General features: G+C 50.6%; 1 protein-coding gene across 35 annotated transcripts in view; it reads left to right on the top strand.

The window, feature by feature from the left end:
- TSNARE1 (t-SNARE domain containing 1) overlaps window positions 1–13,705 on the top strand; it is a 139,925-nt gene that overhangs the window by 30,715 nt on the left and 95,505 nt on the right. The window contains exon 1 of one of the 35 annotated variants that reach the window (XM_054518943.2): window positions 7,829–8,008. The exons of the other annotated variants lie outside the window; for them this stretch is intronic. Coding sequence (XP_054374918.2) covers window positions 8,000–8,008 — 9 coding nt within the window. The 5' untranslated portion in view covers window positions 7,829–7,999. Of the gene's footprint in view, window positions 1–7,828; window positions 8,009–13,705 lie in introns of those variants that run through there. 35 annotated transcript variants of the gene reach the window in all.

Raw genomic sequence — 13,705 nt, 5'->3', positions numbered from 1 at the left:
GGAGGTTTTCTGTGCTCGGCCCTTCCTTGCCTGACTCACTTTCTCTCTCCTGTGGCAGGTCCCCGTATGAGAGGTAGAAGGAGGGGTGGGGGTGGGGGCGTCACAGAGAGCAGGGGCCAGCGTCCATCAGCTGTGGGATGGTGGTGTGGTCTCAGGGTCCCGTGGAGCTTGTGGGCCTGCCGGGCTTTCTTCCTGGAGGATGGCAGTGAACCCCTCTTGATGTTGTCTTTGATGCCTGTGTCCTGGTTTCTTGGGCCAGGTAGGGTATTGGCGGGAGTCTGGATTGGCCCTGCCATCCTGCTGCTGGCCTCCCCGGTGGGTGTTTTCCCAGCCTCCTCTCTCCCAGCCACCAGTCAGCGTGAGGCCTGGCTGGACCTTTGAGATCACCCAGCTGTCCTTTGAAGGTGGCAGCACGGCCGGGCCTGAACGAACTCCCGTGGTCATAGCCCAGGTTGCACCCTGCAGTACCTTCAAAGACCAGGTGGTTTTCTTCCTAAGGGAGTTGCGCCCAGCTCCAGGCTGGGCTCACGTGCCTGCTGCCTGGTCCTGTGAGGCCTCCCTTCCTCTCTTTCTTCTCCTGACACCCAGAGACAGAGGCTGAGGGAGACACAGACACAGTCCAAGAGAGACAGAGACCCACTCAGGGGTCTCAGCAGACAGGTGACAGGGGAGGCCTAGGACAGGCTGAGGGGTAGGATGAAGGGGCAGAGGGAGGGAGCGGAGCAAGAAAAAGCGTCCAGAAGTCAGGGGCAGGGCCTTGGCCAAGAGGCCACAGAGGAGGCCTGTGGGAGTCTGCTGGGAGAGGCACAGCAGGGAAAGAAACGGCACTGGTGGGGTGGCCTTCTCAGGAGGAGGCCTGGGGGAGTCTGCTGGGAGAGGCACAGCAGGGAAAGAAACAGCACTGGTGGGGTGGCCTTCTCAGGAGGAGGCCTGGGGGAGTCTGCTGGGAGAGGCACAGCAGGGAAGGAGAGGGCACTGGTGGGGTGGCCTTCTCAGGAGGAGGTGCTGGGAGAGGCACAGCAGGGAAAGAAACGGCACTGGTGGGGTGGCCTTCTCAGGAGGAGGCCTGGGGGAGTCTGCTGGGAGAGGCACAGCAGGGAAAGAAATGGCACTGGTGGGGTGGCCTTCTCAGGAGGAGGCCTGGGGGAGTCTGCTGGGAGAGGCACAGCAGGGAAGGAAACGGCACTGGTGGGGTGGCCTTCTCAGGAGGAGGCCCGTGGGGCTGTTCCGGGTCCTTCTGCGTATGTGAGCTAGCTCATCCCCCAGCATTGCTGTTAAGACTGTTTCATGGAGGAGGAGCACAGAGGCTCGGGAACGTGCCAGGGCCCCCCCCAGGCAGGAGCCCCTTTGCCCCTGCTGCTCACATGAGGGGTGAGGGAAGCCAGCACCCCCACTCCACCCCGCAGCCTCTGTCTGTCCCTGGGGCCCGGTTTCTCTTCTCATCCTTCCAAAGCCAGTGGGCCCACCCTTAAAGAGGGGAGTCCATCCTGTGGCTGCTGTAAGGCTGACATTCATGGTTGTCCTCCGTGTCCCAGCCCCTCCAGCTCTTCCCTTCCCTTCTCCCTCCCACTCATCCTTCGCTGGTTTTCTCTCATTCTTTCAGCAAATGGTTGTGGGGCTCCTCCCGCTCTGCTGCCAGATGCCAGGTCCCAGGAGCTGAGGCTGCAGTGAACATGCCCAGGGCCCATCCTGCGTCTGTCATGCTGCAGACCTGTGGGATCAGGCTCCTATGGTGGGTCTTTCAGTCCTAGCCTTTCCCCTGAGATCAGATCCTGTGTTCAGTTGCCCATACTGTGTTTTCAGTGAGGTGGCTTCTCAAGGTTAATGTCTGCCAAGCAGAATTCAGAATCCACCACCTCCTCTCACAGCCTTCGTCTCCTTGGTTGATGGCAACCCTATTCTTCCATTTGCTTAAACCAGGATCACCACACATTTCCTGGAAAGGGCCAGACTGTAAATATGTTGGTGTTCTCCGGCTTTAGAGTGTCTGTTGCAGCTACCCAGCTCTGCCCCATGGTACAAAAGCAGCCCATAGACAACTCATGGATGAATGGGCGTGGCTGTGTGCCAGCAAAGCTTTACTGCAGATGAGGCAGAGCGTCTGTGGGTTGTTGTTTGCCAACCCTCAGCTTAGGCTAAAAATTTTGTATTCATACTCTTTTTTTTAGAGTTGGCGTTTAGCACACGTATGGTAAGAGACAACGTACCTTAAGTATACAGCCTGACAAATTGTTGCAGGTGTATCCCCCCCTGGAACCACCACCTCGATCCAGAAACAGAGTGTTTCCAACGCCTACAAGTTGCCTTTGTGCTTCTTTCCAGCCCGGTACCTCCTTGCAAGGGTGACTGTGATCCTAGTTGCTGTCATGATTAATGAGTGTCGTCTGGTTGTTTTTGTGATGTCAGCCTTATTGAAGTATAATTTATATACAATAAAATTTACTCTTTTAAGTGTGCAGTGAATTTTGATGAATTTGTACAGTTGTGCATCGCCACTGTCGTCAAGATACCGGACATTTTCACCGCCCAGGGTGTCTTCTCCTGCCCCCTGCAGTCCATCCCTATGGCCGACTCCTAGCCCCTGGCAGCCGTTCACCTGACTTTACTTCCTGCAGGATTTTTTTTTCCCCCTTCATGGAAGAGTTTATGTATTTGGTATTACTTCTTTAAATGTTTGATAGAATTTGCTCTGAAGCCTCTAGGCCTGGAGTTTTTGTTAATGGAAGGTTTTTAACTACCAGTTCAATGTGTATTTAATAGATACAAGGCTGTTCAGGGTTGTGTCCTTCAAGGAATTTGTTGATTTCATCTAGGTTGTTGAATTTATGGGCATAAAGTTGTTGGTAATATTCCCTCCTTATTCTTTGAATGTCTGTAGGATCTGTAATGATGTCCTTCTGTACCTGTGAGAAACAGCTTTGTCAGCTGAAGTGTAGTGTTTTTATACAGTTTCTTTTGCTTCAGTCTGACATTTCCAGTCAGAATGCTGTTTTCTGAAGGTAGTTAGGTCAGCAGCTTTTTTTCTCTACTTTATTTTTGAAGATATTTTCATTGGGTATAGAATTGTGGCATGCAGGTTTTTTTTTCTTTTTTTCCTCCCAGCACTTTAAAGATGTCACTCCATTGTCTTCTGGCTTGCATGATTTCTGAAGGAAGGTCAGCTGTAATTCTTTTCTTCATTTCTTTGCATGCGGTCTGTATTCTTTCTCTGTCAGCTTCAAGATTTTTTAACCTTTGGTTTTCATCAGGTTGAGTATGATATTTCTATGTGTTTTTCACTTTCTTTTTTATTTAGTATTTATTTTCCATAGTGTTCTCTGAGCTTTTTGTTGTTGTTGGGTTTTGTTGTTGTTGTTTTTGAGACAGGATCTCACTGTGTGCCCCCAGGCTGGAGTGTGGTGGTGCTTGGCTCACTGTGATCTCAAACTCCTGGGTGCAAGTGATCCTCCCACCTCAGCCTGCTGAGTAGCTGGGCACATATCATTGTGCCCAACAAATGTTTAAATTTATTTTTTATTTTTTGTAGAGATGGAGTCTCACTTTGTTGGCCAGGCTGGTCTTGGACTTCTGGCCTCAAGTGATGTTCCTGCCTTGGCCTTCCAAAGTGCTGGGATTACAGGCATGAGCCACCATGCCTGGCCCCTCTGGGCCTTTTGGGTCTGTGGGATGATACTGTCTGTTTGTTGAGGCTGCTGTAGCAGAATACCATAGACAACAGAAATGTGTTTCTCACAGTTCTCAAGGCTGTAAGTCCAGGATCGAGGTGCCAGCAGATTTGGTGTCCTGTGATGGCCTATGTCCTAGTTCCTAGATGGGGCCTTCTATCTGTGTCCTCACATGGCAGAAGGGTGAAGGGTCTTCCTGGGGTCTTATTTATAAGGGCACTGATCCGATTAATGAGCACTCCACCTCCATGATCTCATCACCTCCTAAAAGGCCCTCCTAACACTGTCATGTTGGGGGTTAGATGCCAACCTTGGAAAACACATTCAGTCTAGAGCGAATGCCTTTCATTCTTTCTGGAAAATTCTCTGCCACTGCTCTTTCTTCACCTTCTGGGATTCTAGATCAACATTTGCTGGGACATTTGATAATGTCTGGTAGGTGCTTGTCTTTTGTTTTCTTTTTTCACTTTTTTCTCTGTGTTTTGGTTTGGGTAATTTCAGGTTGACTGACTTTTCACTCTTGGCTGTGTTGAGTTTATGGCAGAGCTCCAGAAGCTTCTTCATTTCCGTCTGGTGTTTCTAATTGTTGGCATTTCCCTGCGACCCCCTGTTAGTTGACATTTCTCTGCTGAGCTTCCCCACTGCTCATGCATTTTGTCCATCTTTTCTACTGGGACCTTTCACATAGAAGCCATAGTTATTTTAAATTCCTTGATGGTTCTGACCTCTCCTCAGTCTGGCTCTGCTGATTGTCTTGTGACTTGACAGTGGTTTGCTTTTTCTAATGTTCCTGTGTGTCTCCTACTTTTTGATTGATTTGATTGATTTTGACTTCAATTATAGGACTTCAGACTGAGATAAATAATATTTATGCTCAGAAATGGGCATGCCCCTTATGCTAGGCCATTTATGTGGGGTTGAGTCCAGCTGGTCAGGGGTTGGCCTGGATTCGGGTTTTGTTGCTGCTGTTTTTACCCTCAGTATATGACCTGGCTGCAGATTCCTCTGGAGTTACTTTGGGTTTAGGGTGGGTGGGTGTTCCTGCTCTACCCCCAGCAGTGTTGGGCTTCCTCCTGTGCCCACGCTGCAGATACAGAGGTGGTCTCTCCCCATACTCGTTCTGCTCCTGCAGCAGTAGGTGTGTCTGCTGGCTGTTGGAAGCCTGGCAGCCGGGTGGCGGTTGTCTCATTGCAGCCTCAGTCTCAGGTGGGCCTGGTCTGGGGAGAGGGGGTTTCACAGTGACCCTTCCCTCTCCCTGCAACAGTCAAACTGTGCTTGAGTCCTTTGCTGGTCTTTAGAGGAGGGTGTTTTCTGCCTCTCCTGCACTCCTGCAGTGGGCCCAGGAAGGTGCTCTGCCCTTTGTCCAGAGACATAAAGTGTTTTTTGACCCTTCCTTAGCCACTGTGAGTGTTCACGGATGCCCTGGGGCCACAGGGCTCAGCCATTGCTGCCCTTAACCCATAGGCTTGGACTTTTATTCTTCAGGGGAGAGGGGCTGCCTGTCTTTGAGCTGCAGGGCCGCCCGTCTGCCGGCACCTGCACCCCAGGGGTCCTGGCTTGTCCTGTGCTAGGCTTTCTCTTGAGCCCATGGAGAAGAGCTTGTGAGTGGATGTGGCCGCCCAGGTGGCTTCATTCTTCTTGTCTGCCTGGGTGGCCCCTGGGGTCTCCCGTCCTTTCTCTGCTGCAGAGGCCAGTGGTCCCATCTTCTCTCCTGGGACTCTCTGTCTTTCTTTAGGTTTCAGGCTGCTCCATGGCCCTGACACTTCAGCTGTCTGATGAGTCCAGGCCTTTTTGTATTGTTAGGTTTGGGCAGCACTCTTTCCAGCTTCCTAGTCACGGGCAGAAGGGGAACTCTCTGAACCAGTATAAATTGCATTTCTCTAGTTATGAGTCAGCTTGAACAATCTTTTCACATGTTTAAGCACCGGTTTTATATCCTGTGTGTGTAAATTTTCTGTTTGTGTCTTTTGCCTGTTTTTTTTGTTTGTTTGTTTCCTTGTAGTTTTTATGAGCTCTTTATATGTTTAGGATAATATTTGTCCTTTGTCTCTGGCATATGTTGCAAATCTTTTCTCCCTGCTTGTCTGTTGTCTTTCTGCGTTGCTTTTTTCTTTTTTTAACTATGTAGAAGTTTTTTTTTGTTTGTCGCCTTGCTTTTATAAAAGCTGTAACATGTGTCAGTCTTCCCTTTTATAGTATTTTGATTTTGAGTCCTGCTTGGGAAACTTTTCCCTACATAGAGGTTAAAGGGGAATTCATTTTTTCTGCACATACTTTGATTGTTTTATCTTTTTTGTATTGATAGCCATGATCCATTTGGAGTGTGTTCTTTTTATTATGTGAGGTATGAACCAATTTTTTTCCAAATGTCTAAGCAGATGTCTCAGCACCATTTATGAAAAAGTCCTTCTTTGATTTGTGATGCCACATTTATCATATACTAAATTTCCGTGTGTACATGGCTCTATTTTTAGACTTTCTTCCTTATTCCATTGGTCTGTTTATATTTTCATGCACAGTTTTAGTTATAGAGGCTTTCTAGCATTTTTATAATAGCAATGTAATTCACATATCCTAAAGTTCACCGTTTTGAAGTGTATAATTCAGTGAATTTTAGTCTATTTACAGTGTTGTACATTCATTACTATCAAATGCCAGAATATTTCCATCACCCTGAAAAGAAAGCCCACATATATTAGCAGTCACTCCCTAGTCCCCCTCCCCCTCCCCCGCCCCGGCATCCATCTATCTGCTTTCTGTTTCTGTAGATTTGCATCTTGCGGACCTCTCATGACAGTGGAATCACACATGTGTGGTCTTTGGTGTCTGGCTCCTAGCCTAGCACAGTGCTTTCAGGATCCGTCCCTGTTGTAACGCACATCAGGGCTTCACTCTCTAGGGTTCTGAAAGTCTGCAAGTGCGAGCCCATTTTGTTTAGCGTTTTACCAGTTATTCTTGTGTCTTTGTTTTCCTAGGTGAACTGCCTGTTGTTTTCCCATAAGAACTGCCTGCCAACTTGTCCAGCTCCATAAAAACACATGATGGTATTTTTATTGCGATAGGAAAACTGACGTCTTTGTGATACAGTCATCCTGTTCAAGAACAAGGGATAGCTTTCTGTTTGATCAGTTCTAGTTTTGTGAACTTTAAAATACTTTAAAGTCCCCTTGTAGAGATTTTTCCCATTTCATGTTAAATTTATTCCTAGGTATACTACATTCTTCGTTGCTATTGTAAATGGGTTTTTTCCTACCATGACAGCCTCAGACTGGTTTCTGTATATGTGAAGGCTGTGGATTTCTGCATGTTAATTTTATATCCTGATACTTTACCAAAGTCTTTATTGTTCAGATTTTAACATTGTTTTGCTAGGGTTTTCCAAGTATACTGTCATATCATTTACAAGGAGAGATAATTTTGTTTCATTTCTTTTTTTATTTTTAATGTCTTGTTGATTTCTTGTTTTAACTGCATTGGCTGACACCACCAGAACAGTGTCGAATAGGACTAGAGATAGCTGGCACCTTTGTTTTCTTCTTGATCTTTGGGAATTGTTCCTAGTGTGTTTTATTAAATAAGGTGCTCGTTTAGGATGAAAGGTTCTTTATTTTATCATTATAAGACAGCTTCTTGTGTTTTCATCAGGAATGAGCGTTCAACTCTGTTGATGCTGTTTTTAACATCTGTAGAGAAACTCACCAGCTTTTCCCTGTAGGTCTCTTAGGTTAATATGGTGTAGTGCACTGGTGAGTGTCCTCATGTTGAGCTAGCCTTGCATTCCTGGGAAAAACAAGCAGAGGGGATTTTGGATTTTATTTATTAGTGTTTTATTTAGTATTTTTGCATCAATATTTATAACATATTCATTTGTAATTTTTTCTTTTTCTTGTTTTTAGACTAGGTTTATTAGGTTTTGGTGACATGGTTATACATGCTTCATAAAAGCAATCAGATTGGGAGGCTGAGGCGGGCGGATCATGAGGTCAGGAGGTCAGGACCATCCTGGCTAACACGGTGAAACCCCATGTCTACTAAAAATACAAAAAATTAGCCGGACGTGGTGGTGGCTGCCTGTAGTCCCAGCTACTTGGGAGGCTGAGGCAGGAGAATGGCGTGAACCTGGGAGGCGGAGCTTACAGTGAGCCGAGATTGCGCCACTGCACTCCAGCCTGGTCCACAGAGCAAGACTCCTTCTTAAAAAAAAAAAAAGCAATCAGAAAAGTCTTTCATTTTCAGTGTCCTGGGACAATTTTTGGCACATTGGAAATGTTCAGCCAAATTCCTCTACAAAACCATCAGCTGCTGTAGCTGCACAGTCTTGAGTGTTCCTGTCCATGAACATGGTAGGTCCCTTCACTCATTTACATGTTCTTCACTTAGTAATGTTTTGCACTTTTCAGTGCTTGCACCTTTTACAATTTATTCCTGTGATTAAAAAATAATTTCCAGTGAGTTTTTATTTTAGGTTTAATTTAGAACTTTTGGACATAATTTTAGTTTTAAAGAAAAGTTGCCAGATTAACAGGAAAACTTGTTGTGTATATTTTGCCGAAATATCCCAAATGTTAACATGTCCCTCATTTGGTTTATTCTTTCTTCCCCTCTCTCTCTCTCTCTGTGTGTGTGTGTGTGTGTGTGTGTGTGTGTGTGTGCGCGCGCGTGTGTGTATGGATGGTTTTTCTCAGAACTACTTGATAGTGAGTTGCAGACGTGATGCTCCTTGATCCCCAAATACACAATGTGTATAGCTACAGCACAGTGATAAAGATCAGGACGTTGACATGGATATAATGGGCTTCTCCATTCTAAAGGTCGTGTTCATATTCACAGGACAACAGACCTTTTGAATTGTGCTCTTTTTAGCAAAACGTCCTTTTTAGTAACATAAAATCCCAGATCCTGTGTTGGTTTTAGTGATTGTCTCTTTAGTCTCCTTTTATTTCAGACAACACCTCAGTTTGCCTGTCTTTGATGACATTGACATTTTGAAGATGGCTGGTGAGTTCTTCTCAGTCTGAGTGTCTCTGCTGTTTCTCACAGTCACACACTTTGGGCAGGGAGATCACGGAAGTGATGTTCTTCTCTGTGCATCATGTCAGAGGGATATGTGGTGCTGGCTTGTGCCATGGCTGATGATGCTGACTTAGATCATTTGATTAAGGTGATGCCTACCAGGCTTCTCTTATGTAAAGTTATTTTCTTACATTTTTAATTTATAAGTATCTCAGGGAAGATCCTTTGTGATTATGTAAATATCCTGTTATTCATCAAGCCTTCACACACTAGCTTTAACATCTGTTGGACATTCTTACCAGAATGAATGATTATCCTGCTGGTTGCTGGTTCCATCATTCCTTCCACAGTTATTAGCTGGCTTTCTACTCTAAAGAAAAGCTCTTCTTGTTTTTTTCTACTTATTCATCGATAACAGTGTGGACTTATAGATTTTTATTTTATTCAATGAGTTACACAGTTCTTATCATTATTTATTTTCATGCTCAGATTGTCCAGATTTGGCCAGGGGACAGCCTTTTCAAACTGGTTCTTGTGTCCTTTTGAGATGCCCCTACCTTTATTTGAGCTCTTCTGTACTCTTTTGCTTAACAGCATGCTCCATGATCCAGACTTATCTTTTACTTTCCTGGGTATAGCCCTGGAATCAGCCATTTCTCTAAGACATCTTAATATCTCTTGCTTGCTTTCGGTGAAGAGTGGTATTTAGGAAGCAAGAGCTCTGTGCTGGGTGTGCCCATTGCTGTGGGGGTGTGTAGTGTCTCAGCCCTCTCAGTGGACAAAGCTAGGGAGTAGATGTCTGTCATGTACACACTCAGCTATGTAAATGAGTGTGTGCCTGTGTGATTATATATACCCACACACATCTATATCTGTATTTCTCTGTGCATCTTAAAAACTATGAATTCACGCTGACTCCTCCAAGTTCTAATCGAGTATCACTGCTTGGTGAGTGAGCGCGGGAGTGATTAGAGTGGCGGGTAGGATGATGAGGACATGCTCCTCTTCCTCCATAGCTCATGGCCCAGCAGGGAGACTGCCATGAGGGCAGACCTCAGGCCTTAGTGCCAGTGCAGGGAGAGCGCCGAGGAACCCTGAGTGTGGAAGCTGGGGCAGGTAGAAGGCACTGCAGCCATGGGGCGCCAGGTACCTTATTCTAGATCCGCTGCGTCCCTGTGACCTTGATAAGTGATTTTCCCTCCCCAGGTTTTGTTTTCTCATTTTAAAAATTGAGGTTTCAGTTAGAGAATTCCTAGTACAGGTGACTCTTCTTCCTCGCCTGGAACCATGCTGTCTGTCATCACTCATCATCCCCTTTGACCCCCAGACGGGTCCTACACATCTCCACATGAGACTGTGGTCTTGCGAGCAGGTGTGACCAGACGCAAGGCACCGTCTGTTGGGCATCCCGGTCTCTTGCGAGGGCGTGCGTGGTCTTCACCCTGAGATCTCTGGGTCGGTTGGCTTCCAAAGCACCCTGAGGGCACATTCATGGGTGGGAGCCATTTTGGGGGATTCTGTGGGCAGTGGGCAGTAGAGGGGAGGGTGGTCCAGGGGACATCAGTCACAGCTTGAAGGCTCCTGTGGGGACCAGTTCGTGGTGTCTGTCTGGCCCTCAGGGTGAGTGGCAGGCTGGGCAGCTCAGGATTCCCTGGGAACGCCGTCTTCAGGTTGTGTTTTCATGTTCCTGCAGGGACCGGTGGACCAAGAGGCCACCTTGAAGGGGCTCTGTGGGGGCTGGTGGGAAGCCCCGGGTGGCCTAGGGAATGGGTGCAGCGGAGCCAGACTCATGGGGCTGGGAAGGGGCACGAGGCCCCTGTGCACCTTGAATCGGAGCTTTAAGCCACATCTTTTCTCTCTCTCCCCCTGGTTCCCGCCGAAAAGGCCACGCCTCCCCAGGCCACCTCCACCGGTGATGGATCCGTATGACATTTTCTTACAGAGGGCAGGGCCAGCAGCCTCCGTACTGAGCTAGAGGAACCAGGAAACAGGATCCAGAGGCTCCCCGCTTCCTCACCAGGCCCCGCTGTTTCCCCTGGGCCACGTTGTCTTGGGATGGCTCTCCCCGTAGGGCCATCCCCGGCAGATACCAGTGCACAGGGAGCCACAGCCCTCACACAGCCACGTGGGGAGATGACAGAAGGTCCTCTTGCTTGCTGGCGTCTTGGAGACTGGTCTGTTTGAGCGTAGCATGGTGGCTGTGGGCTTCTGGGGGGCCGGGAACCCTTCTAGATGTCTATGTGTTAGGGTGGGGCCAGGGACCCGAGTGTCCAGGGACTTGGAAGTTGGGCTTTGAGCTCCTGCCTGGGACCTAAGAGTGGCTCACATGTTTCATCTCACTGGTCTTCACACCCACTCTCTGAGATTTCCCTTCTTGGTCCCATTTTACAGAGGAAGAAACAGTGTCAAGGGCCAGGACTTGCTGACCACAGCAGGCTAGAGAGAGAACCAGCTAGAGGTTGAGCTGGGACTTTGCCAGGTCTTCTGCTCCTGGACTCGGACTGTGCTGTGGTGTGAATGTCCCCTCCAAAACTCATAGAAATCCAGTCACCATTGTGACGGTATGAAGAGTGGGACCCGTGAGAGGTGGTTGGGTTGTGGTCACTGCCGTATCTGGGGGTGGTCTCCTGAAGAGAGGAAGCGCTGATCCCTACTTGCTCTCGGCCTAGTGTGCTTGTGTGCTCTTCCACCGGAGGCCCCTCCGTCTTGGACTTCCCAGCCCCCAGAACCGTGAGCTGAGGAAATCTCTTTTCCTTACAGACTCCCCTGTGTGTGGCATTCTGTTACAGCAGCAGAAAGTGGGCTCAGACTGTGTTCTCTGCCTTACGCTGAATGCTTTTAGGGATTATACAGAGAAGTCTAAAGAGGCCGAGAATATCCAGGGCAGGGAGGTGACCTACTGCTGTCAGCATGGGTCTGTTGAGGCCATGTGAGGGAGTCAGCTAATTCACGGTGGGAAGACAGCTCCAGCAGCAACCCCTGAGGCCACAGCTCCGCCGGGGTCCTGGTTCTGTCTCTTCCTGCCTGGGAGTAGGATGCCAGACAAGGTGCTCACTTTTCCTGGGACTGCCCCCTCCCGTGCCGCTGTCTGATTCCTGCCTGTGGAGAGGCTGTGTTACGGGTGTGGCGAAAGCCGAGCACCCAGCAGAGGAGCTGGCCACCCATGGGGGTCCTGGTGGGCAGCTGCCCTGCTGACAGCAAGCCCTCCTGCTGCAGGCGATCAGGGCGCCTCATCCATCATTCAGTTTCTCCTCTTGAACTTTGCAGTTTCATTTTGCCATGGAAAATGGTTTCCCCCAAAGGGTAGGCTTTGGGGAGCAGAGGTTTGCGTTGTGGTCTCTCCCTGTGGTGGGGCGCGGCTGAGGGCTCCTGGCAGTCTGCAGCAGGGTCTGGCCGTGGTCTGGCCACTGATCTAGGCCTGTGCTCCCTGTGTGCCCCCGTCCCTGTGAACTGACAGCTCTTTCTGTCTTTTCTGGCCTTGCCTGTGGAGCTCGCCTGAGGCTCATTTAGGGAGTGTGAAGGTAGCATGCGTTCCACTGGCCAAGGGCAAGCCTGAGCCTGAGCTCCCTGGGAGCGGGCTCAGCTCCACCTCGGTCACCATGTTGTTCCCCAGGGGACAGGGGAGGCTGGGGGCTGCAGAAAGCCCACGCGTGAGTAGTCCAGCTGGGGCCAGAGCCTGCCCCAGGATTCACTCCGCCACACTGGGTCTGCAGGTGGAGGCCACAGGTTGCCCGTGCCCTGGCCCCTCGTCCAGGTGTGGGCCCTGGGCTGCTTTCTGTGCCCTCGCCCCGCCCTGGGCTGGTTTCTGTGCCCTCGCCCCTGGGAGGCAGTGCCACTTCTTGCCGTTGCCTCTGCTGCTGTGTGTCCCGGCTGGCGGCTCAGCCCTGGGCTTGCCCGAGGAGCCCGTCCCTGCGCTCATGTCCTCCAGCCTGAGTTGTCGGGGCCTCCGGTGCCCTCACTGACCTGGCACATCCAATCAGCTGCCCTTGTCGTTTCCTGCCCCATGGGACAAGCGTGATGCCGCTTTCCCGTCTGTCCCCGTCTGGAACACAGAGTCTCCGAGAGCCAGCCAGGCCCGTCTGGAGCTGCTGTGTTCCCACCACGGTGCCCGGGTCAGAGGTCCAGAGAATGCGTGCCCGAAGGTGAGGGAGGGACTGCTATCCGTTTGACAGGTGAGAAAACCGAGGGTGGGAGAGCTGATGTGACCTGTGTGGGGCCTGGCCCTGTGGGTGACCTGCTCTCAAGCCAGGCTGAGGGGCTGGGGCTGTTCTGGAAGCCCAGGCCTGGGGAACACTGTTCCCATCTGCTGGGGGGTGGGTGGCCCAGCCTGGGTGTCCTCTGCCTGTGTGGGGCCTGGCCCCCTGCCTCAGAGGCCCTGTTGGGGAGTCTGACTGAGGGGCTCAAGACCCACGCACTGGCCCCACAGCCCAGGAGTTGGGGACCGAGCCCCAGAGCTGGGGCTGGGAGCCCGGTGGGCAGTGGGTGTGGCCTGCTGCCTGGCCTCCCTCCTCCTGGGCCAGGGCACTTTGTCCCAGGGGCAGGCTGAGTTGCCGGGGTGGTGGCACGCCTGAGGTGGGTGTTCCCTGGCACCGCCGCTTCCCCTGGCGCCCTGCAAACAGGATCTGGGCAGTGTAAGGACAGACGGCTCCCTTCAGGCTAGCGAGGGGCGGGGGCCCTGGGAAGAGCCGGCGCCAGCCTGAGGGGCACGAGGCCGGAGGGGCTGGTGGCTGGCCTCGGCGGGCACGGAAGCAGCTCAGTAGGAAGCCTCCTTGGGAGCAAGTGGAGCAAGTGGGGCATTGTCCCTGGCCTCTGTCCAGTCTCATTGAGGCAGCCCTGGGGCTCAGGCCATTCTTGGGCAAAACAGCCTGGCAGCCTCTGCCCACCCCTCCGGCCTGGCCCCGCTGCCAGCTTCCGCCCAGCTGGGCTGGGAATGGCTTCTGCAGCCCTCGCCCAGGCCCTCAGCCACATCTGGCTCAGCCAGTGCCCGCTCTGCCCTTGCCACACTCCCGCAAGGGACTCCGTGTCCC

This window comes from Pongo abelii, chromosome 7 (assembly GCF_028885655.2).
Source record: "Pongo abelii isolate AG06213 chromosome 7, NHGRI_mPonAbe1-v2.0_pri, whole genome shotgun sequence".
Classification (NCBI taxonomy): domain Eukaryota; kingdom Metazoa; phylum Chordata; class Mammalia; order Primates; family Hominidae; genus Pongo; species Pongo abelii.
Note: the sequence above shows the minus strand (reverse complement) of the source record. Positions and strands in the feature narration are given on the sequence as shown.